Source organism: Rhinopithecus bieti, unplaced genomic scaffold (genome assembly GCF_001698545.2).
Source record: "Rhinopithecus bieti isolate Rb0 unplaced genomic scaffold, ASM169854v2 scaffold_13207, whole genome shotgun sequence".
Lineage (NCBI taxonomy): Eukaryota > Metazoa > Chordata > Mammalia > Primates > Cercopithecidae > Rhinopithecus > Rhinopithecus bieti.
In genome coordinates, this window is record NW_016807866.1 from 3,141,799 (window position 1) to 3,164,303 (window position 22,505).

The 22,505-nt window shown below is 36.9% G+C and overlaps 1 protein-coding gene across 2 annotated transcripts in view; it reads left to right on the forward strand.

Annotated features, from left to right (window-relative positions):
• The window catches only part of ITSN1 (intersectin 1), a 247,032-nt gene that overhangs the window by 129,266 nt on the left and 95,261 nt on the right, over positions 1–22,505 (forward strand). For both annotated transcript variants that reach the window (XM_017883938.1, XM_017883937.1), the window contains exons 12-16: positions 1,639–1,901; positions 3,741–3,890; positions 3,976–4,116; positions 10,152–10,239; positions 10,685–10,824. In XM_017883938.1, coding sequence (XP_017739427.1) covers positions 1,639–1,901; positions 3,741–3,890; positions 3,976–4,116; positions 10,152–10,239; positions 10,685–10,824 — 782 coding nt within the window. The remainder of the gene's footprint in view (positions 1–1,638; positions 1,902–3,740; positions 3,891–3,975; positions 4,117–10,151; positions 10,240–10,684; positions 10,825–22,505) is intronic.

Sequence of the window (22,505 nt, forward strand, 5' to 3'; positions counted from 1 at the left end):
AATTAGGGCTTAAAAGTATGGATTTTGGTGAGGCAGCACAAACATTCAGTTCCCAACAATGGCATTTAGTGTACTCTCAGTGTCTTGCAGTCACAACCTCTCTCTTGTCCCAAGATACTTTCCTTACCCCAAAACAAAACTCCATATCCATCATTCCCTCCAGCCTGTGGCAGCCACCAATCTGCTTTCTGTCTCTTGGGATTTACCTATTGTGGATATTTCATATAAATTGAATCATGTATGACTGTTTATGACTGACATCTTTCACTTGGCACGATATTTTTGAGATTCATCCACCTTGCAGATGTATCACCTTACATCATCCCTTTCTGTGGTAGGGGGACTTTGAAAATTTTTTTTTTTTTGAGATGGAGTCTACTCTTATCACCCAGGCTGGAGTGCAGCGGCACAATCTTGGCTCACTGCAACCTCTGCCTCCCAGCTTTAAGCAATTCTCCTGTCTCAGCCTCCCAAGTAGCTGGGTTTATAGGTGCCTGCCACCACACCCGGCTAATTTTTTTGTATTTTTAGTAGAGACAGGGTTTCACCATGTTGGGCAGGCTGGTATGGAACTCCTGACCTCAGGTGATCTGCCCACCTCAGCCTCCCAAAGTGCTGGGATTACAGGTGTGAGCCACTGCACCCAGCCAGGACTTTGAATTTTAAGGTATCAGAATAGAGGACACCATCTCCTCTGAAATTACCAAAGGTGAGCAAGGAAACCAATACGTACTTGCCCTTTTTCATCTCTAATCGCTGACTACAGTATGTGAAGGAAGTCTGTCTAAAGCAGTGAAGTCCAAACAGGAATGTGGGAAGAAGCCAAAGAAGGATGCTCACAGCTGCAGATCTCAAGGCAGAGTGAGAAGTGATGGTTCTTAGACGTGGACCAGAGACTGGCATGCTGCACAGGGTGGCAATGAACACTCTCCCCTGGCTGGGGTTGGTACCAAGGAGGATTGCGTGAGGCCGACACAGAAATGAAATAGACACTGCTGAGGATAGTAAGGGACGCAGATGATGGGATTGTAGAAAATGTAGAAATAAAATGGACATAAACAAAGTATTAGAGAAAAAATGATAGAACCGAGTAATCATTCTAAATTTATAATTGATGTGTCAAAGAAGGAAACTGAATAATGGGTTAGAAAAAATTGTTGACTGTGATCTCTATAGGGATAAGGACACAGCTTGCTCTTCAGTGTGAAAAGCTCACCTTTAGCTCTGCTTTGAGAAAGCTTGTTAGAATACAGGACTCATCAGCACAGTTATAAGGCAAGGGGAAGGAAGGAGAGAGGCGGAGACTCATGGTCCAGAAGAGAGGGGGTTAATTCCTAAGGCAAGCTCATGGGAAGAAGGGAAAGGATGGAGTAACAGGGAAGGAAAGGAGTCTGGGTAGGGATGTAGAACTGCTAGATGAGGATCTTTTAGAAACAGTGTTTGGCGTGGAGGAGAAGATATAAGCAGAGAGGTTAGGCAAAGGGGGTTTTATTGTGCTCATTAATAAGGACACAGAAGCTTAGGGAGTTCTGAGTTTGGGTTTGTACTACAAGTTTCAAATACACTGGTGAGTTTTCCTTTGAAAAGAGTATGTTGCAAATCATGAGCTTTCATAGTTGCTGTGTTCCTTGTCTGAAGTAACGTTTGAAGATAAGAAGCGGGAGAACTTTGAACGTGGCAACCTGGAACTGGAGAAACGAAGGCAAGCTCTCCTGGAGCAGCAGCGCAAAGAGCAGGAGCGCCTGGCCCAGCTGGAGCGGGCAGAGCAGGAGAGGAAGGAGCGTGAGCGCCAGGAGCAAGAGCGCAAAAGACAACTGGAACTGGAGAAGCAACTGGAAAAGCAGCGGGAGCTAGAACGGCAGAGAGAGGAGGAGAGGAGGAAGGAAATTGAGAGGCGAGAGGTAAGCAGGCGAGAGTGGAGCCACCCCGAGTTAGTGTGCAATTACCCCCTTTCAGAATTATCCAAGTGATCTAGTCATGCCATCTTTGTCTTTTTATAGTTCAGTAGTTTTAGTATATTCCCAAAGTTGTGCAGCTGTCATCCCTAATTCCAGAACATTTTCATCGCTCCAGCTCCTTACCCATTAAGCAGCTACTCCCCATTTCTTTCTCCCTCCAGCACCTGTCTATCATTAATTTACTTTCTATCTTTCTAGATTTACCTATTTAGGACATTTTTTATAAAGGAATCATCAATATATGGACTTTTGTTTCTGGCTTTCATTTAGTGTAATGTTTTCAAATTTCATCCACATTGTAAAATGAATCAGTCCTTTCTTCCTGTTTATGGCTGAGTAATATTTTATTATATGGGTATACCACATTTTTTAATTCATTCAGCAGTTGATGGTCCTTGTGGCTGTTATAAACAATGCTGTTATGAACATTAATGTACAAGTTTTTGATGATACAATTTTGTAACAAACCACTGATACCAGTTACGTGTTTTTCCAGACTGTTTTCTCTGTATACACCTATATAAAATATAAAGGTTTATATGGTGGAGAGTATAAGGGTTGTGCAATTTTTAAAAAATCACTGTAATAGTGTCATACCAATTACATTATTCTGCAACCTTCTTTTTGTTTGTTTGTTTGAGACAGAGTCTCACTCTGTCACTTCCAGGCTGGAGTGCAGTGGCGTGATCTCAGCTTACTGCAACCTCTGCCTCCTGGGTTCAAGCGATTCTCCTGCCTCAACCTCCTGAGTAGCTAGGATTACAGGTGCCCACCACAACACCCAGCTAATATTTCATATTTTTAGTAGAGATTAGGTTTCACCATGTTGGTTAGGCTGATCTCGAACTCCTGACCTCAGGTGATCCGCCCGCCTCAGCCTCCCAAAGTGCTGGGATTACAGGCATGAGCCACTGCGCCCGGCCTGTGCAACCTTCTTTTTAAACTCTTTTAAAAATATGTCTGGGACATCCTCCCTATATTCTATGGAAGTCTTCATAAATTTAGCATCATACCTGGAAAGGGACTAAGCCAATCTTGTCTCTCTTTCCAATTTTAGTACATTACTGCAGAAGCAACGCATAGTTCTCTCATGTGAATGAAAGGTAAAAATGAGGAATTTTTTGATATAAAAAAATAGCCTGAGTGCCGTGCCTCAAACCTGTAATCCCAGCACTTTGGGAGGCTGAGGAGGGATGATCACTTGAGGCCAGTAGTTGGAGGGCCACTGCATTCCAGCCTGGGTGACAGAGCAAGACCCTGTCTCAAAAAAAAGAAAGAAACGAAACTTATAGCCATAATTCCTTTTTTTTTGAGACAGAATCTCACTCTGTCACCCAGGCTGGAGTTAAATAATAATTTCTCTTTTGGTGGAGTAAAATCAACTTTTGTTTGTTTTTGTTCAGGGGTGTTTTAGTTTGATTTTACTGCATAAAGAAATTTGCCTTCTTGGCGTGTCAGTATGTAAGAAGGAGCACTTTTAGTTAGTACATCAGGCATTCTTGAAGGCATAAAGAATGGAATTCTAATGGGGAAATGATCCTGTCATCTTACATAAATATAATATTACGTAAATATAATAGCCAGTTCTGTATATTCCCTTTATTCCCATAGAAGGAATACCGTAGTTTTGTAAGTTATTTTTTGTTTTGTAATGTGATTTCTTGTAATGTTTATTATTTACTCCCTAAAAGGAAGGACTTACTAGATGTCACTTTTGTGAAGAGACATTGTGCAGTGTAAGAACTGAAAAATTAGTAATTTGTCTCTTTGTAAATGTCACAGGCTGCAAAACGGGAACTTGAAAGGCAACGACAACTTGAGTGGGAGCGGAATCGAAGGCAAGAACTACTAAATCAAAGAAACAAAGAACAAGAGGACATAGTTGTACTGAAAGCAAAGAAAAAGACATTGGAATTTGAATTAGAAGCTCTAGTGAGTGAAGTTTGGTTATACTTTGGAAATAGTTGGAACCATTAAAAACAGTAATAATTTTTTATTACTCTTTCATTTGTTCAAGAATGATAAAAAGCATCAACTAGAAGGGAAACTTCAAGATATCAGATGTCGATTGACCACCCAAAGGCAAGAAATTGAGAGCACAAACAAATCTAGAGAGTTGAGAATTGCCGAAATCACCCATCTACAGCAACAATTACAGGTGAGGAAATATGCCTCTTAAATGCTATTAAACTGGCATCCTTTTCTCTAATTCATTTCATTTACTTATTTATTCAGTAAACATTAAGCAACTATCTTGTATTAGGCACTGGGAAGCAAAAATGAAGTAGACAGAGTCCTTGTGTGAAAAGTAGCCTGTCAAGGAGACAGACTCAGCAAATGTTTATTGAGCACTGCTTTGGGCCAGGTGCTTTTGCAGTTTCTGAGGCTACAGCAGGGACAGACACTCTTGTCTTCTGGGAGCTTACCCTCTGTTTGCAGGAGGAACAGAGACTAACAAAATAAAGTGTGTACTGTATTAGAAGATGAAAAGTGCTAGGGAGAGTGAGTAGGGAAGGGAATAGAGAGTCCTAGGGATAAGAAAGATTGTGATTTTAACTAAGGTAGCCAAGACAGGTCTTTCTGGATGGTGACACTTGAGCAGAGACTTGAAATTATTGATAGGCTAAGCCATGTGGGTATCTGGCAGAGCAAGATCTAGGCAGAGAAATAGCAGTGCCAAAGTCCTGAGGCCATGACAGGACTCTTGAGATGCCAGTTACAGCAAGGAGACTACTGGTTAGAGCAGGTGGGAGCTGGATCACACAGAACCTGTAGTCCACCAACAGGACTTTGGCTTTACTGCGATAATTATAATAAATAAGTACACTTAAGTATTTTAGGGGGTCATATGAGAGCTATACGTATAGTAAATAGTTGGAGACGGACAGAGCACTATTAGTAGTTCTCTCTTCATTTTAAAGCCTATCCAAAGTTGTTATGATATAACCTGGTTTGGTATCAAGTGTTGAACTACAGGGGCATCAAATTCATGTAAATGTTGCCTGCAGATGATAATGTTTGTCTGTGACTCTTTTATGTCAGACTTTTTCTCAGCATGATGTTTTTGAGATGTATCCGTGTTATTGAGTGAATGACTCCTTTGTTTCTTTTCATTGCGGAGTAGTGTTTCCTTATATGTCCATTCACCTATTGGTTGATATTCAGGTTCTTTCCAGTTTGGAACTTTTATGAATAAAACTGCAGTGAACATTTATGTACAAGTCTTTATGTGGAAATGGTTTATTTCTCTTGGGTAAATTTTTAGGAACGGAACTACCATGTCATATAAGTATATATTTAACCCCATAAGAAACTGTCAGGCTGGGCACAGTGGCTCACACCTGTAAACCCAATACTTTGAGAGGGCAAGGGTAGGAGGATTGCCTGAGCCTGGGAATTTGAGACCAGCCTGGGCAACATAGCAAGACCCCATCTCTACATTTAAAAAATGTAAAAATTAGCTGGCATGGGGGCATTCACCTGTAGTACCTGCCTGAGGCAGGAGGACCATTTGAGCCCAGGAGATGGAGGATGCAGTGAGCTGTGATTGAGCCACTGACAGCCTGGGCCACAGAATGAGACCCTGTTCAAAAAAAAAAAAAAGAGAGAGAGAAGAGAAAGAAAAGCAAGAGAACTGTCAAACTGCACAGAGTTTGTACCATTTTACATTCTGATTTAATTTGTATTTAATTTAATTTGTATTTCCCTGAAGGCTAATGGTGTCGGGAATCATCTTACGTGTTTATTGGCGAGTATCTTTTACTGTATATCTTTGTTGAAGTATCTGAACAAATCTTTTGCCCATTTTTTATTGGGCTGTTTGTCTTACTATTTATTTGTAAAAGTTATTTTTATGTCCTTAACAAGTCATTTGTCAGATAATGTTTTGCAAATATTCTCTCCCAGTCTGGCTTGGGTTTAATTTTTGTAATGGTATTTTTTAAAGGGCAGAAGTTTTAAATTTTGATAAAGTTCAGTTTACCATTTTTTTTCTTTTGGTGTTCATGCTTTTATGTTCTATCTAAGAAAATTTGACTACCCCATGATTGCAGATATTTTATTTTCTTCTAGAAGTTTTGGGGTTTAAAAAAAATAAGTTTTATAAGTTTTATAAATTGAAAAAAAATTAAAATTTTAAGTTTCATAGTTGTATCTTAATATGTTTAGGTCTATGAGCTATTCCAAGCTGATTTTTGCATATAGGGTAAAGATTGAGGTTTTTTTTTACATACTGATACACAGTTGTTATAACATGATTTATTAAAAGCACTGGCTTTTCTCCCATTGAGTTACCTTGGTAGCTTGTTGAAAATCAGTTAAACATATTTGTAATCGTCTATTCTGGACTCTATTCTGTTCTCTAGATCTGTCTGTCCTTTACCAGTATCTCACTCTGTCGACACCTAATTTTTGAAGTCAGGTGATACGAATTCTCTGTTATTGTTCTTCTTTTTTCAGAATTGTTTTTGGTTATTCTAGGTCCTTAACATTTCCATGTACATTTTAGAATCAGCTTATCCATTTTTACAAACATGCTTGGAATTTTGTTGGAATTCCATAGAATTTATAAATCAATTTGGGAAGATTTGACATCTTAGCAATAGTAAATCTAGGGCATAAATCTCTGTTTAGGTTGTTATAAATTTCTCTCAGCAATGTTTTGTAGTTTGCCGTGTCTAAGTCTTGTATATACTTTGTAAAGTTTATCCCTGAGTATTTTGTGGCTTTTGATGCTATTGTATATTGCATATTTTTATTTTAGTTTCCAGTTTGGTGCCAGTATATGGAAATAGAATTTATTTTTGTATATTGACCTTATATCTGTGATTGCTTAACTGACTTTCTTTGTGTGTCTTACTTTGTTGACCAGAACCTCCCATACTATATTGGATAGAAGTGGGAAGAGCCTTGTTCCCTCTCGATGAAGGAAAGCTCTCTTACCATTGAGTATAGTGTTAACCAGGGTTCTTGTAAATGCCTTTTATCAGGTTGAGGGACTTCCCTTTTTGCTGAGGGTTTTTATGATGAATGGGTGTTGAATTAGATCATATGTTTTTTCCCGCATCTATTGAGATAAGTATTATGTTTTTTCTTTCTTATTTTGTTAATATGATGAAATACATGGATTGCCATTTGAATGTTAAATCAGCCTTCCATTCTTGGGATAAACCACTTTTGATCATGGTATATTACCCTTTGTTAAAATATTTCACTACATTCCATTTCATATTATTTTTTAAAGGATCTTTTTAAATCTGTTGAATTCAATTCAACAGAGATAATTGGTTTTTAGTTTTCTTCTAATATGCTTGTCTAGTTTTGATATCAGGGTAATGCTGGCCTCAGAAAATGAGTAGGAAAGTATTCCTTCCTCCTCTGTTTTCTAAAAATGTCTGTGTTGAAATAGCATTTCTTTTTTAAATTTTGGTGGCATTCACCAGTGAAGCCCTCTGGACCTGGAACTTTCTTTGTGGTAAGACTTAATTATAAAATTTATTCAGTGGGTATAGGGCTATTCTGATTTTCTTTTTCTCCTTGAATCTGTTTTGATTATTTGTATCTGTCAATGAATTTGTTTATATTATCTAAATTATTAAATTTATTTGTATAAAGTTGTTTATAACATTCTCTTATTGTATGCAAGTCTGTAGTATCTGTAGTGATGTCCCTTCTTTCTTTCCTGGTATTGGTAATTTGTGTCATCTCACTCCGTCTTCCTGCTTCCTCCTCCTTTTCCTTCCTAATCCCTTTTCTCCTTTCTGCTACTCTCTCTCTCCTCCTCCTTTTCTTGATCAATCTATCTGGAGTTTGTTGATTTTTAAAAAATAAGTTCTTGGCTTTATTGATTTTTTTTTTTATAAGCTCTTGGCTTTATTGTTTTCTCTGTGGTATGTTTGTTTTCTGTTTTATTTATTTATGCTCTTTTTCTCTTGTTTCTTCCACTTATTTGGGGTTTAATTTTCTTTTGTCAAGCTTCATAAGGAGGAAGTTTAGATAATTGATTTTGGACCTTTCTTCATTTTTGATACAAACATTTTAAGCTTTAAATTTCCATCCAAACACTGACATTACCATATCCCACAAGTTTTTAATATGTTGCGTTTTCATATTTATTCAATTCAAAATCTTTTTAAAATTTTCTTTGTAATTTATTCTAATTCTTTCACATTTATTGAGATTTATGGCTCAGCATATGATCTGTCTTGGGGAATATTCTATGGACACTTGAAAAGAATGTGCATACTGTTGTAGTTATGTGGAGTGTCCCCTAAATGTCAGTTAGATCAAGTTGATTCATGGTGGTCTTCAAGTCTTCTATGTCTTGACTGATTTTGTGGCTACTTTTATTAGCTACTGAGAGTGGGACACTGAAATCTTTCATTGTGGATTTGTCCATTTTCCTTTCATTTCTGTTCAGTTATTGTTTCATGTACTTTGAAGTCCTAAGAACATTCTTATACATTTGAAATTTGAGATTTGTAAAGTAAAAAGTATCAGAAGTTGATTGCTGGAAATTATTTTAAAATATTACAAAATGCATGCACCTTTTTAAGTATATTTTTCTTTTCTTTTATTTTCTTTTTTTGAGACAGAGTCTCACTGTTGCTCAGGCTGGAATGCAGTGGCGCAATCTCGGCTCACTGCAACCTCCGCCTCCCGAGTTCAAGTGATTCTCCTGCCTCAACCTCCCCAGTAGCTGTAATCACAGGCAAGCACGACCACACCCGGCTGATTTTTCTATTTTTTGTAGAGATGGGGTTTCACCACGTTGGCCAGGCTGTTCTCGAACTCCTGACCTCAGGTGATCCACCCACCTTGGCCTAAGTATATTTTTCTATGTGTTAACTCTCTTTAAATGTCTTTCATTAACTCTTGAGGTGAAGTTTCATAAAATATTCTCCTGGAAAATTTAAGGATGAAGGCCATGCGTTTATTTATCTAAGTATTATCACCTAATACTATATGACCAAGTACAATTTTTATTACTTAAGATTGATGCTTAGAATGTTCACTTATTGATAATATGATAAAAATCAGGATTCCCCAAAATGTAATGAAGTGAAAAACAAAACATTCTTTGAAGAAAGAAAAGTACGTAGTAGATAATGAGATATTGGTTTCCTTTCTGTACAGGGATTAGCAGATACTTGCCTTGGAGATAAATCAGATCTGATATGTGTATTCTGTTTTATCAAGATTTTTTTTTCTGCTATGGATTATTCATAGGAGAAGATGCTTCTAAATTCTTGCTATTGAGTTAACTCTACCATTTAGACATACATTACAGAGATTTATTCTGCGTAAGCCGGTCTGTATCTAAAGGTGGTTATTCCAAAATGGACGGGTTTTTAGCTTCTGATGAAAATTTTAATTAAGGCATTTTAGTTTTCAAACAAAAGTCAATATCTAGAGCTCATTTTTTATCAAGGTAAAAATAAGAGTCAAATATTCTTTATTATAACCTGGGAAGGCTGCCATTTACTGAAATGTGCAGAAACTATACAGGATATTTTCAGCTAAATTTAAGCAAATACTATGCTTGGCAAGTTAACCACAAAAATTCCAAACAGCCTGTGCAGTGTGGCTTAACTTTTTTCTTGTGTCAGTTAAAAAAATAGTTGCTTCAAAACTTTTGTGTACCTGTTTAAAATTCCATCCAGTGTGGTGGAAAAATGTTTATAGCAGCTAAGAGTCTAGTTGTTAAAAATCTTTGATTTCTGTTTCCAACTTCAGGTATATGGTAAACCTAAGTTCAGCCTTAGTAAGTATCAAAGTTCAGGACAGAGTAGTACGATAACTCCTATTTAGACCACTGAGTGAGTTTACAAATAGTAGGATCACTGCATTTGCATTTGATCCTGGTGCCATTGGAAGATCATTACTTCAATTTATCCCTGGAGTAGTACTTAATGTACATTTTTTGAAGCTTATAAATATCCAGTAAGTCAACAAAAATATAAGAAATATCAGGGAAGCTATCGCTGTCTTAACCTTGTTTTAGGGAAAAGCATTTGGCAAACAGTTAATTTATTGGCAAGAAAGCAGGAGCCTCACCTAACTAACAATTAAATGCAGGTTCACCATACAGGATTTGGGAAGAGTCAGAAAACTGACTTAAGCTCTGCCTGGATCTTAATGTAGACATGGTAGCCTTCCCTGTCATTCATTACTGTTTTCCTCCTTCCTTCCCAGGAATCTCAGCAAATGCTTGGAAGACTTATTCCAGAAAAACAGATACTCAATGACCAATTAAAACAAGTTCAGCAGAACAGTTTGCACAGTAGGTGTTTTATTTTTAAAGTTGACCTTTTCTTTTTTCTTTCTTTTCTTGAGATGGAGTCTCGCTCTGTCCCCCAGGCTAGAGTGCCATGGTGCAATCTCGACCCACTGTAACCTCCGCCTCCTGGGTTCAAGATTCTCTCGCCTCAGCCTCCCAAGTAGCTGGGACTACAGGTGCACGCCACCACACCCAGCTAGTTTTTGTATTTTTAGTAGAGATGTGGTTTCACTATATTGGCCAGGCTGGTCTTGAACTCCTGACCCCAGGTGATCTGCCCGCTTTGGTCTCCCAAAGTGCTGGGATTACAGGCATAGGCCACCGTGCCTGGCCTTCTCTTATTTTATAACCAGCAAGAATTTCCTTAAGTGAAATGAGACCATTAAAAAACATTTTCCTCACTGCAAATTAAAGTTGTTCTTATATTTGCAATGTTTTTCTAAAATAGGAGATTCACTTGTTACACTTAAAAGAGCCTTAGAAGCAAAAGAACTAGCTCGGCAGCAGCTACGAGACCAACTGGATGAAGTGGAGAAAGAAACTAGATCAAAACTACAGGAGATTGATATTTTCAATAATCAGCTGAAGGTAACTCTTCTGTGTGTGCCTACATGTATGTCCTACCCTTTAATTTTTTTAACTGTCCAAATGATTAGTTGCTATTTAATCTCAGGCAGAAAAATTTATTATGCCATTGTGAGACAATCTAAATTGCACTTTTCTCCTTGAAAATACAAAAATGAATTTGGCATCTATAAATTAGGGCTGAATGAGTGGCCCCAGCATGACATCTATTTTTAACCTGAATCCTATTTTGACACATCTCCATTCTTTTGTCTGTTTGCGATCACATCAAGTTGATTCCAAAAGCTTTATCTCTCTTATGTTCTTTGAATACTATTAAAAGAGATTGTTTTCTTTTTTAAAACTAAGAATTTTTCTGCCACTTCTTATCTTCATTGCGCTTAAATGTAGATCTTTATTTTGTTACCTCACATTTTTAAATCTTGCTGTTTTAGTGGAGTAATTGCTTTTGTCTCTTGTGGCAGAAGTGGTGTATGGTTTTGTCACATTTGCACAGTAAAATTGGGAAAATGCCAAAACTCTGAGGAAATGTAAAATGGTTAGATCACAGCCTCTTTCAGATTTGGTGTTTCTGATTTAACTTTACAACTGTATCATCTTAAGAATGTTAATTATTGGCTGGGCGTGGTGGCTCACACCTGTAATCCCAGCACTTTGGGAGGCCGAGGCGGGTGGATCACAAGGTCAGGAGATGGAGACCATCTTGGCTAACACGGTGAAACCCTGTCTCTACTAAAAATACAAAAAAATTAGCCAGGCATGGTGGCGGGCGCCTGTAGTCCCAGCTACTTGGAAGGCTGAGGCAGGAGAATGGCGTAAACCCGGGAGGCGGAGCTTGCAGTGAGCCGAGATCGCGCCACTGCACTCCAGCCTGGGTGACAGAGCAAGACTCCATCTCAGAAAATAAAAAAAGAAAAAAAAGAATGTTAATTTTTAAAATCATAACATAAACAGTTTATTTCTTATAAACAGTCATATACTACTTTAGATGTATGTAGATACTAACGTTTTTGTTATTCTTATAAGAAATTGGATGTTATACTTTTTTCCCCTCCAAATATTTGTTTTCCTTATCTAACTTAAAATTCTTTATACTTGACTCTGGCCAATTCAGCTTTTGACAGTAGGAAGAAGTAAAACTCCTATTCTTTAATTCTAAAAACAAAATTAAAAATTAGAAATTATATTTGAAACTTTTATAATAGGTGACCTTTGGATTGAGATTCTAGGCCAAATTGTCTAGACATCTGAGTTGAAGTTATGTGTGCTGTTCTTTCAGAGTATTAGGTAATGATCTTTTCTCAATTGTACAATTCCAGGAAAGTGCTCTTAGGGGAAATATTATTTGAGCCAACTTAGTGTTTTTCTTCACTTTGCTTTCATGCTTACACAGTGTGTGTATGTGTGTACACTATATATGTTCTATATTCATGCATATATGATTATGTGTGGTATGTCAGTATTGGAAGTACAGCTGTAAATTAACCATCTCAAGATAAGTACAATTAAAAACAAAAAAACAAAAAAGATTAAGTTCAATTAAAACATGCTCACATTAACTTTCATTGTCACTTGTCTCTTTTATAGGCAAAAAAAAAAAAAAGAAAAAAGAAAATAGCACTGTTGCAAAACCTACATTGCTTTTTAATAGTCTCTTGGGATATAAACTGTTAAATATTAAGCTATCTTCTGAACCCAGGTAGTAGTCCAGATTTGTGCCTTCACATTAAGATTCTTTTTCTAGAAATTTGACTCCCCAAAACAAGGTTCAGGTATTAGAAAATGATACTCTAGTGAGAGACTTTTGATAAATGTCTAGAAGATCTGTAGATTAAATAATTTTGGTGATTGAATTGCTGTTGCCATTACTAAAGAGAACACCCTTATTATGTGGTGAGTCACCCCTACTTTGTTTAATTGACTATGGCTGCTTTCAGCATCACAGAGTTTCTTATATAAAGGCTAATTTTAGCCCCCCTTTCCACTAGCCCTTTTCCAAATATACTTATTTTAAATAAGAATATTTCTTCTTGTTTTTTAATTTTAATTTTGGCCTTCTCTTATTAACTTTAAATTTAAATTAATAAGATGAGTTTAAAAATCACAGGTCAGGCCAGGTGCAGTGGCGTGTGCCTGTAATCCCACCACTTTGAGAGGCAGGTGGATCACTTGAGCTCAGGAATTCAAGACCAGCCTGGGCAAAAGGGTGAAACTCTGTCTCTACTTAAAAAAAAAAAAAAAAAGAAGAAAGAAAAAAAATACCAGAATTAGTCGGGTATGATGGCCTGTAGTCCCAGCTACTTGGGAAGCTGAGGTTGGAGAATCACTAGAGTCTGGGAGGTCAGGGCTGCAGTGAGCCATGATTGTGCCACTGCACTCCAGCGTGGGCAACAGAGTGAGACCCTGTCTCAAAAAACAAGCAAACAAAACAATAAACAAATCACAGGTCAGTATAACTATATTGTTTTGTTATTTAACACGCATTTGGAGGACTTAGTTAATATGTTGTGTTACGCTTATTATCTCTAGTATTCCTCTCAAACCTGGTAAAGCCAAAGCAAACAGTTAAATTGGAGAATCAAAAGATTTGTAGAATTTGATTGAGACAACTCAGAGATGGATTTGTCATTTAGTCTCTTAAGTGTCATTTGCCCACTTTTCTTTGTTGTAGCCACACTGGAAAATGAAGTACTTTTTTCTAACCTTAGAGCATGTGTCTGTTAGCAACTGTGTTTTCTAGGATGATGACATAGACCAGGCAGAGCCACCCTCTTGACCCTTGGAATTTCTTCAGTGTCCCTCTTGATCAGCAGTGCGTTTAGAGCATCCACACTGATGATGCAAAAATTACTTCTACCTTCCTGGGATGTGTCATTTCACACATCTAACCTGGTGGTGTGAATTTGCTGTATCCTAAACCTTCCTTTCCTTAAAGGAAGCCAGCTGGAGAGTACAGAAAAGAAATTCGGGCTTCCGATTCTTTTGTATTTCATGTTCACATAGATTGTTCACCTGGAAGAAGGAAATGCAATTCCCTCGTTATAGATTAGTACAGTAACACTGGAGGAGTACCTTACAGAGTACAGAATTTTAAAATTAGTTGATCAGGATACTAAATCTATATTAAGTGGCTGGCTCCACAAAGGAGTATAACATTTAACACAAACTGATTCTATTTTGGGTAAATTGCAGTAAGTCATTTGATGCATGTTCAGAGTTATGTCCAGTTTCTTAGATATAAAGATAACACAGGGAATAATCGTACCCTGGTTCAGCCCAGATTCTGAGTTATAAGACAGTTATCAGGAAGTATAGGAAGCGTATTTAGTCAAAAAACTGAATACACTTATACTTGCCTTTTCTTTTAACATACAATCTGATTTAGTTCTTTCCTGTAGAATGTCTTGCTCAGATTAATTTGTCTTTTGTGGATTTCTCCCATTTTCTTCAGGAAGAATTACATTCCTCCCTTCCCTACCCAGAATCTGATAAGCAAAATAGAAATTCTCCCAGCATTAATTAAAGAGGAAAAAGTTACAGGTTCATAGGTATTTGTTTTGTATAGGAAGCAGCCTATTGAAAGCAGAAGGCATGATTACAGTTGTGGTCTTCTGTTACATGGCTCCACATTCAAAGTCATGGGCCTTTACATTTCTGCATAATCCTAGGAAATTAAAGGCTTATTTTTTGTTTTCCAAAAGGCTGTTTTCCATGCATTTTAATAGATATTTACCTTGTAGGTGTCACATTTATATATTCCAAAAAAAATCCTAAGGCGTAAATATCTTTCTATTTACCACCCAAACCAATAATTACTTGAGAAAGGAAACAGGAATCTTACTGTAGCAAATAAAGTTTGCTTTTGGGTTGTAAATAAGTCTGTAAAAACAGGGAGGGTGGGAGAAGAGAAACGATAGCACCCTGAAATATTGAAGCTCTTGCGCTGCAAATTTCCCAACTGGCAGCCTTTGTACTTATGCTGCCCTTGATATGCATGGGAAATTTTAGGTTTTTGATTATCAAATGAAATATTTGAACAGTGAATTAACCAGGAATAATTAATTGTATTGTGATTATTGCTAGCATGAATTAGTACATCTTAAAATAGTTTGAATTCAGTGGATAAAATTTATTTACCATAAATGTCTGCTTTTAAAATGTGTTGTGTATGTAACAAATACCTTATTAAGAAATCAGTTCAGTAGTCTTCTCAAATCCACATTCTAGAAACAACAATTTAAAATTATCATCTATGACTTTTACTTCAGTTTACACGAAAATTAAAACTCCCAACTTTTTTGGAGACTCTGTGTACCAAAAGGGTAGTTGTTTTTCTTACACACAGTGCTTACCTATAGGTATAAAATTATGATTCAAACAAGTGTTAACTAACATTACTGCCAGAACTTTTTGGACAGTGGCACCTGACTTTACCTTCACCTTGGTGATGTCAGTAGTTATTATAGCACTTTTCCTTGGCACTGACAGCCTAATGTTCCATATTTTAATATCTTAGCTCTAACATGGAGCAGCAGCACAGAGTACAGCTTGTAGTTTTCCAGGCTCCTTTAAGAGGTCAAATAAGGAGAATCCAACACCCAACGGGGCTAGATTTTATGTTTCATGTTGAAAAGTTGAGTCCTTGTTGGTTCCTGTCTAGTCAGTGTGTACTGGACAAGTCCTAATGTGAATGGCCGTTTACATTTGAGCATTTCTTTCTTCCAGTCAGTGGCAATGGAGGAGGCAGTGTTGCAGTGCCTGGCAGTTCTCCTGGGCTGCGTCATCCACTTAGACTTCTTTCTAAAGGTCTCCATGCCCTACTCAGGCAATGCACATCTTTCTCAGACTAAGAATGATGAACCATCTCCAGCTCTGTGCTTCAGTTTCCCCTGCGCAGATGAGTGCTCAGTGTCTAAGATAGCATTTACCATGAAGTACTAAGCCTTCTTTATAAAAGTTAATTATTAGTTATTGTTAATCTTGGAGTATGATTGATTCTTTCCTATTGACGAGTTGCGTGTGTGTATGGTGGTGTAAACTGAATTACAAGCTGGACAAGGTACTGTATACTGTAGTCTTATCTTTTTAACAAGCATTTTAGATCATTGAATTTGAGCTTGTCTGCAAAAATGTGAAAGCGCTCCGTTATTATTTGGGTCATGTGCATATTTCCATCATGAGAGACATACTATGGTCAGTATACTATTCCAAATGTCTATAGCATTTTATTTTCTAGCAAAATTTGAGTATTTAAGACTAATTCACAATTATGTTTTAATTCCTTAGTATACTTGGGAAATTCAGGCTTCTAAAAGTAGACACAAGAGGCTGTTAGAAATATAAATTATCCCCATAATACTACCTGTTCTAAAAATTGCTCCTAAGAACTGAATCGATGTTGAAATGAGAAGGCCAGTTATAGTAAATGAGGTTGTTTGCTTAACTAAAGCCTTTATACTCTTGGTTTCAGACACTTGCTTTCATGGGAGGCTCATTCATTATGAAGGCAGTGAAAGGCAAAATGTTTAGCAACGAGAGGAAAAAAGAAAAGAGTTGGAGAAAGAACTGCAGAACAGAGTTAGAAGTCAGGGAAAAAAATGCTTGTGAAGAGAAACAATGAAGGAAGGAGAAAAACTCAGAAAGAGGAGGCACAGAGACAGCGAGAGAAATCAATATGAATTCAAACAGTAGTGTTGCTTTCTCATAATTAGTATTGTTTGCTTCTTTCATTTTGTTCAAGCAAAATTTTATTTTTACATATATGATCCTTTGAAAAAGACCTCTCCTGCATGGAAGTAATAAAATTCTCTAACTCTCACTCTGTCAGATTCTGTGCCATACCAGTAAGCTGGTTGGTTGACTTTTTTAGTTATAGTGTGGGGTTTTTTTCTTTTAAGGTAATAAAATTTAATAAAAGGTAATTTGGGAAAGGGTTAAGAAGAACCCAATCTTTTGAAACAATCCTTTCTTCTCTTAATAGAATATTGCTTTGTGACTAAAGCAGACACTTTGAGGGAAATTCAGATTTTTTAGGACAAACTGGAATCAGATTTCTCTTTCTGGTAATACTTCCCAAGGGTACTTCCCAAAGCCTCATGGTGGAGGGTGTCTAATTACCTATTCCTGTTGCAGAGAGGAGAGGAGCTTCTAACTCTTCCGCCCACCGCCTTCCACACATACACCTTGCTCCAATCTCCCTTAGCACTTGTGATATGTTGACTACCATTTTGTGCCATGGGAAATAGTCTTATCATTTTGTTAAATATTGACTTTAAATTTAAATATTTGAACATGTTTTCAAATAGCATATCCCGTTTCAGAATTTAAATAATCAGGCCAGGTGTGGTGGCTCATGCCTATAATTCCAGCACTTTGGGAGGTCGAGGCGAGTGGATCACTTGAGGTCAGGAGTTTGAGACCAGCCTGCTACATGGCAAAATCCCGTCTCTACTAAAAATACAAAAATTGTCCGGGTGTGGTGGCACGCACCTGTAATCCCAGCTACTTGGGAGGCTGAAGCAGGAGAATCACTTGAACTTGGGAGGCAGAGGTTGCAGAGAGCTGAGATCATGCCACTGCACTCCAGCCTGGGCAACAGAGCAAGACTCCATCCATCTCAAATAAACAGATAAATAACCAGTCAGTATATCTATCTTTTTCTGTGTGGTCCTCTCACTTTTAATGCATCAAGAATGAATAAACGTAGCCTGGTTCAATGGCATGTGTCTCTGGAGGCTGAGGTGGGAGGATCACATGAAACCAGATGTTCAAGGCTATGTTCATGCCTGTGAATAGCCACTATACTCCAGCCTGGACAACATAGTGAGACCCTGTCTCTAAATAAATACATTTTTTTAATGAATGAATAAATTTATAATTTTATGATAAATGGGCTATCAGTTTACCTTGATTTGGGTATAATTTCTGTGTTCTGAAATCGTTATTTTTCAAAATTTTCCATCCAGGCACAAGTTCTCACCTCATGGGGTTTGTTAACTGGCTTTCTTTAATAGCTCTTGATTTGTTTCACAACCACCTAATTTGAAAAAGTTAATATATTTTAAAACTCCAGAGGCCTTCTATGAATTTTGATATTGTGTACTACATATTATCCCTAGGTGAGAAATAATGTTTATTTACAGAAAAGCACTTCTACTTTGGACTTTTTATGGATATGATATTACAGATAAACACCTGAAATTTTTGATGCTGGTAGCTACATCATTTTTTATGAAGTCAATATAAACAATATAATATTAACAGTATGAAGATTATTATAAATGGTATATGTGGGCTAAATAATTTTATCTTGATTTATGTTGTTGAGTTCATGAATTTTAAGTAATTAAGTTATATTTGTTTTTGTCTCTCATTTCCAAGAGACATCCTGAGGCGAATCAAAAGCAAAATCCTTCAAAAAAGTTAAATATCTAAATCAGCAAATACATTTCCATTAACTGCTAGTCTCCTTTCATAGACCCCTGTTGCTAGTTAATTTTTTTCTCTTCAAAGGACTCCTATACATATTGTTCAGGTGCATGCTACTTCATGTTTCAAGTAATATTGTTTCACATAATACATGTATTTTTGAGTGTCTGTAAGACCAGATGAAGGAGAAACAGTCACAGTTATTAAATCAAGTGATTCTGTGCCTTTTAGCGTAGCAGCAGAACAACCATATTCAGTAAACTTGAGCCACATTTCTCAGGGGAAAAATAGTTGGATCTTCTTGGGTATTCAATTTGTCAAACAGATTGCTTTTGAAATACTTTGGCTGTATGCCATAGGAAGTCTGAAGATGTTTTATGGTTCAAATAACTTAGTTCTTTAGGGGAAATAAGTGACTTTTCCCTCTTTGGTCTAGGGAAGAAAATTAAAAGCAAGTTGATTTTCATTTATCTTAACTAATACAAAACAGAATCTTGATATGCCAGTAATTTTTTATTGTAGTTCATGAGCTGTTTTGATCAAAGACCCCTTGATATTAATAAAACTGTGAGCTTTCTCCACCAGAAAATGCCCATATACTCCAAGTCTGCATGCAACATAGTATCCACAGGGCTGAAGCTTATTCATGGAACCTAGTTAAGAAATTCTGTATCTTCATAATTCTGCATAAGTTGTTTGTGATTTTTAAAAAACCTTATTTTAATATTTAATAGATATGTGTAGTATACATACTACACATTTTATAGTTTTATTTTTTCCTGCATAAGTATTTGTTACATGCAGCTAAAATTTCTTGACTACTTAATTTCTTATTTAAGAAAGTACTGTAATTATGTTTTATTGGAAGATAATACCAAATTATTACATACTCTACCTAGTGTAAAACATACCATACACTTGAATAGAATTCATAAAAGAAAAATCAAAGTTGTACACTCTGTACTATATTGCTAGATTAATTCTCAGCCAAGAAACATGTTTTTGTAGAGTTACTGGTTTTAGAAAAAAAATCACTTAATTTTAGGAAGAACCAAGTGAGATACTGACTTTTGATACGTGGTAATTTCTTGTTTGTTTTCTTTCTGTTGTAGCGAAATAACTGTGACAAATTCCATGTGGATTTAATAGAATTTGCAGAGTCATTTTAATCAATCTGCCTACCAGGAAAAGTTGATACTTTCAGTGTGATGAAATTTTTGTTAGCCATTTCCCCAATAATTTGCTCATTTCCTAGATACATAATTTAATGATACCAGATTTGTTTGTCTCTTTGAATTTTTTTTTTTCTGAAAGAGTTAAAAGAATACTTCTTAATAACTGTAACAGTACTTGAGTCTCTTTAATAGTATGGAAAAGAATGAGAGAATAGTGTATCCATCTGCTTCCTATGTGAAGTGACTAGGTGTTCTGCAAGGACTTCGTTGTGGTGAAGGAAGGAGAGCCATTCACTCGTTTTTTTAAGAGTATATTTCTTCATCCTATCGATTGCCTTCTCGGAAGTTCAACTTTTTAAAAAGCTTATCAACTTAGAAATCATCCATGTTCTGCTTATTTTGATTCATGCCATAGTAAACTCCTAAGTCCAAGAAAAGAGAAGACCCAGAATGCCTGCCTCGGGGCAGCACGTTGATTTCCTTACAACTGTGTATCTCAGCAGTGTTTGACTTGGACGAAGGAAATTATAGAAAAACCTTGCCATCTTTAAATCTGGATCATAAGGTGCCAGAGCCTTCTGTTAGCTTATTTGTCATCTATTTTTTATGGTTCCTGCAAGCTCCATTCCTTGGAGGTACTTGAAACTGCAGCTGACATAATCACTTCCTAAGATTGGTTCAAATGCTGCTAAACTCAAAAACAAGTGTTTTTAAAAAATTTAAACATCTTTTTTATGTATTTGATACATTTAAAATTATTTTGAAACTGTGTCATAGGTAGGATTTTTTTTCTGTATTCTTCAAAATCACTTTTCTTACAAGTTTTCAATTTTATAGTGCCTCCTAATGTATTACTAGCTTTACTTGCATCTGCTAATCAGTGATCTATAAATCCATATCCAGTTACAAGAGCCTAGTATAGAAAGGAAATGTGCAGTGTAATTCTTAGGGGAAAATGAAAAATCTTCATTTGGGCCTATGGGCTATCTATTATAGTATGTTGATACGTCATGGCCAGTGTCCATTCTGGTTGTGCATTTTAACTTTAACCTTAGCAAAATTAGTAGGAAAAGGTTAGCCTAACCCTTAGAATTTTTTTCCAGTAACAAGTGCATATTTTAATACTGACCTTCTACAGACAAATGGTCTATCTTTGTTTTTCAAAGATATTTGTTGAATATTTTGAATATACTCATAAATACATTTTTTCCTGGATGAAATAAGGACTTTTCTTTATTTAATATATAATCAGATTCCTGAACATCAAACTGAAATGTTATTTCTCTTCCATCATTTCTTACTCCTTTGTATTTAATTTCAGCTCAGGGTTATTTTGCTTATGCTTTTTTCACTCATTCTTGCAGTTAGAAATAAAATTCTAAATAAAACAGACACTGAAATAAATACTCATGTGATGAACAATGTCTAAGATTTAACAGATCCCCAAACTTGAAGAACACCTAAAGATCATCTATTCTGATTCATCTGCCAGCTCATGTCAGGGACCTGAGATTAGAATCCTGGTTTCTTGATTCCCAGTTCTGTACCTTTTAAGTATAGTCTTTTGCTGTAAATTATTTTTTCTGAACCTATTTAAGAATTTGATGGTATTGAAAATGAAATTTTCATTCATATTATTACTGATTACTAGTTATTCTTGGTTCTGGGTTACTAAGAAAACCAATTCTCTCACTGGCTGATTTTTTTTTTTTTTTTTTTTTTTTTTTTGAAGGGCAGAGGTCTTCACCTCTGTCGCCTGGGGCTGGAGTGCAGTGGCCGGATCTCAGCTCATTGCAAAGCTCCGGCCTCCCGGGTTTACCGGCCTTCTCCTGCCTCAGGCCTCCCGAGTAAGCTGGGACTACAGGCGCCCGCCACTTCGCCCGGCTAGTTTTTTTTGTTATTTTTTTTTTAGTAGAGACGGGGTTTCACCGTGTTAGGCCAGGATGGTTTCTCGATCTCCTGACCTCGTTGATCCGCCCGTCTCGCCTCCCGATTACAGGCTTGAGCCACCGCGCCCGGCCTACTGCTGATTTTTTAACACTTAAGTTTTACATCCCTTGGTATGGCAGTGAGAAGGATGATGAAAAATGGACTTCTTTCTCCCTAGGGTTGATTTTCTGATCTCAGCACTTTAAACAGTCAGTGTGAGACTTCATCATTGCTTCCCAGTCTTAGACTTCTTTTCCCCTTTCCTCTGTTCCACATGTCAGGTCTGCTGCCGTAGGGAGCAGTCCAATTTGTGCCTTACAAAGGTACCTTTTCCTGCTGTGTCCTGCCTGGATATTCCCAGTGTCATCTGCTAGGTTTCCCACTGAAGTCCCTTCCTCCCTTCTTTTCCCTCCTTCCCCCTTCCTTCCTTTCCTTTTTTTCCTTCTTCCCCCTTTCCCCTTCCCCTTTTCCTCCCATGCCTTCCTCTTCCTAAGTACCTCCCCCAGCCTCCTAATCTCCAGTTAAACTTTTTCTTTTATCTCATTGTTCTCTTTTAAAGCCACTCAGTGTCACTTACAGTTTATAAAACATTTGTATATGCATTTTAACTTTAACCTTAGCAAAATTAGTAGGAAAAGGTTAGCCTAACCCTTAGAATTTTTTTCCAGTAAAAAGTGCATATTTTAATACTGACCTTCTACAGACAAATGGTCTATCTTTGTTTTTCAATCTCTGAATGAATCTAAAGGTAGGAATTTTAGGGCCTGGAAGAAACCTGCCCATCTAGTCTCACCAGTGAGAAAAGCGATAGAAGACAGGGCAAATCTTAGTCTTAAATCTCCCCATAGAGATCCCTGGGCCGTGTACTGGGAGGACCAGCCCTGGTTAGATCAAGAAATCAACTGGAAAGATACGTTGGCTCTACTGGGCACTTTGACTCATCTAATTTATTGTTGGCCCAAGTAAGATGAGTTTCAGTGACTCAATCTATTGGTGACTATTTGATTTCTGTGGAATCAGGGAGTTTCTTCCTCAGCAGACGTTTCCTTGTTCTTCATATTTTCAGGTGTTCAAACTTGTCACTCGAGTACTTTAAATATCATAGAATGCATTTTATTTTCAGTAGCCTGCTAAGGAAATTACTGCTATTCC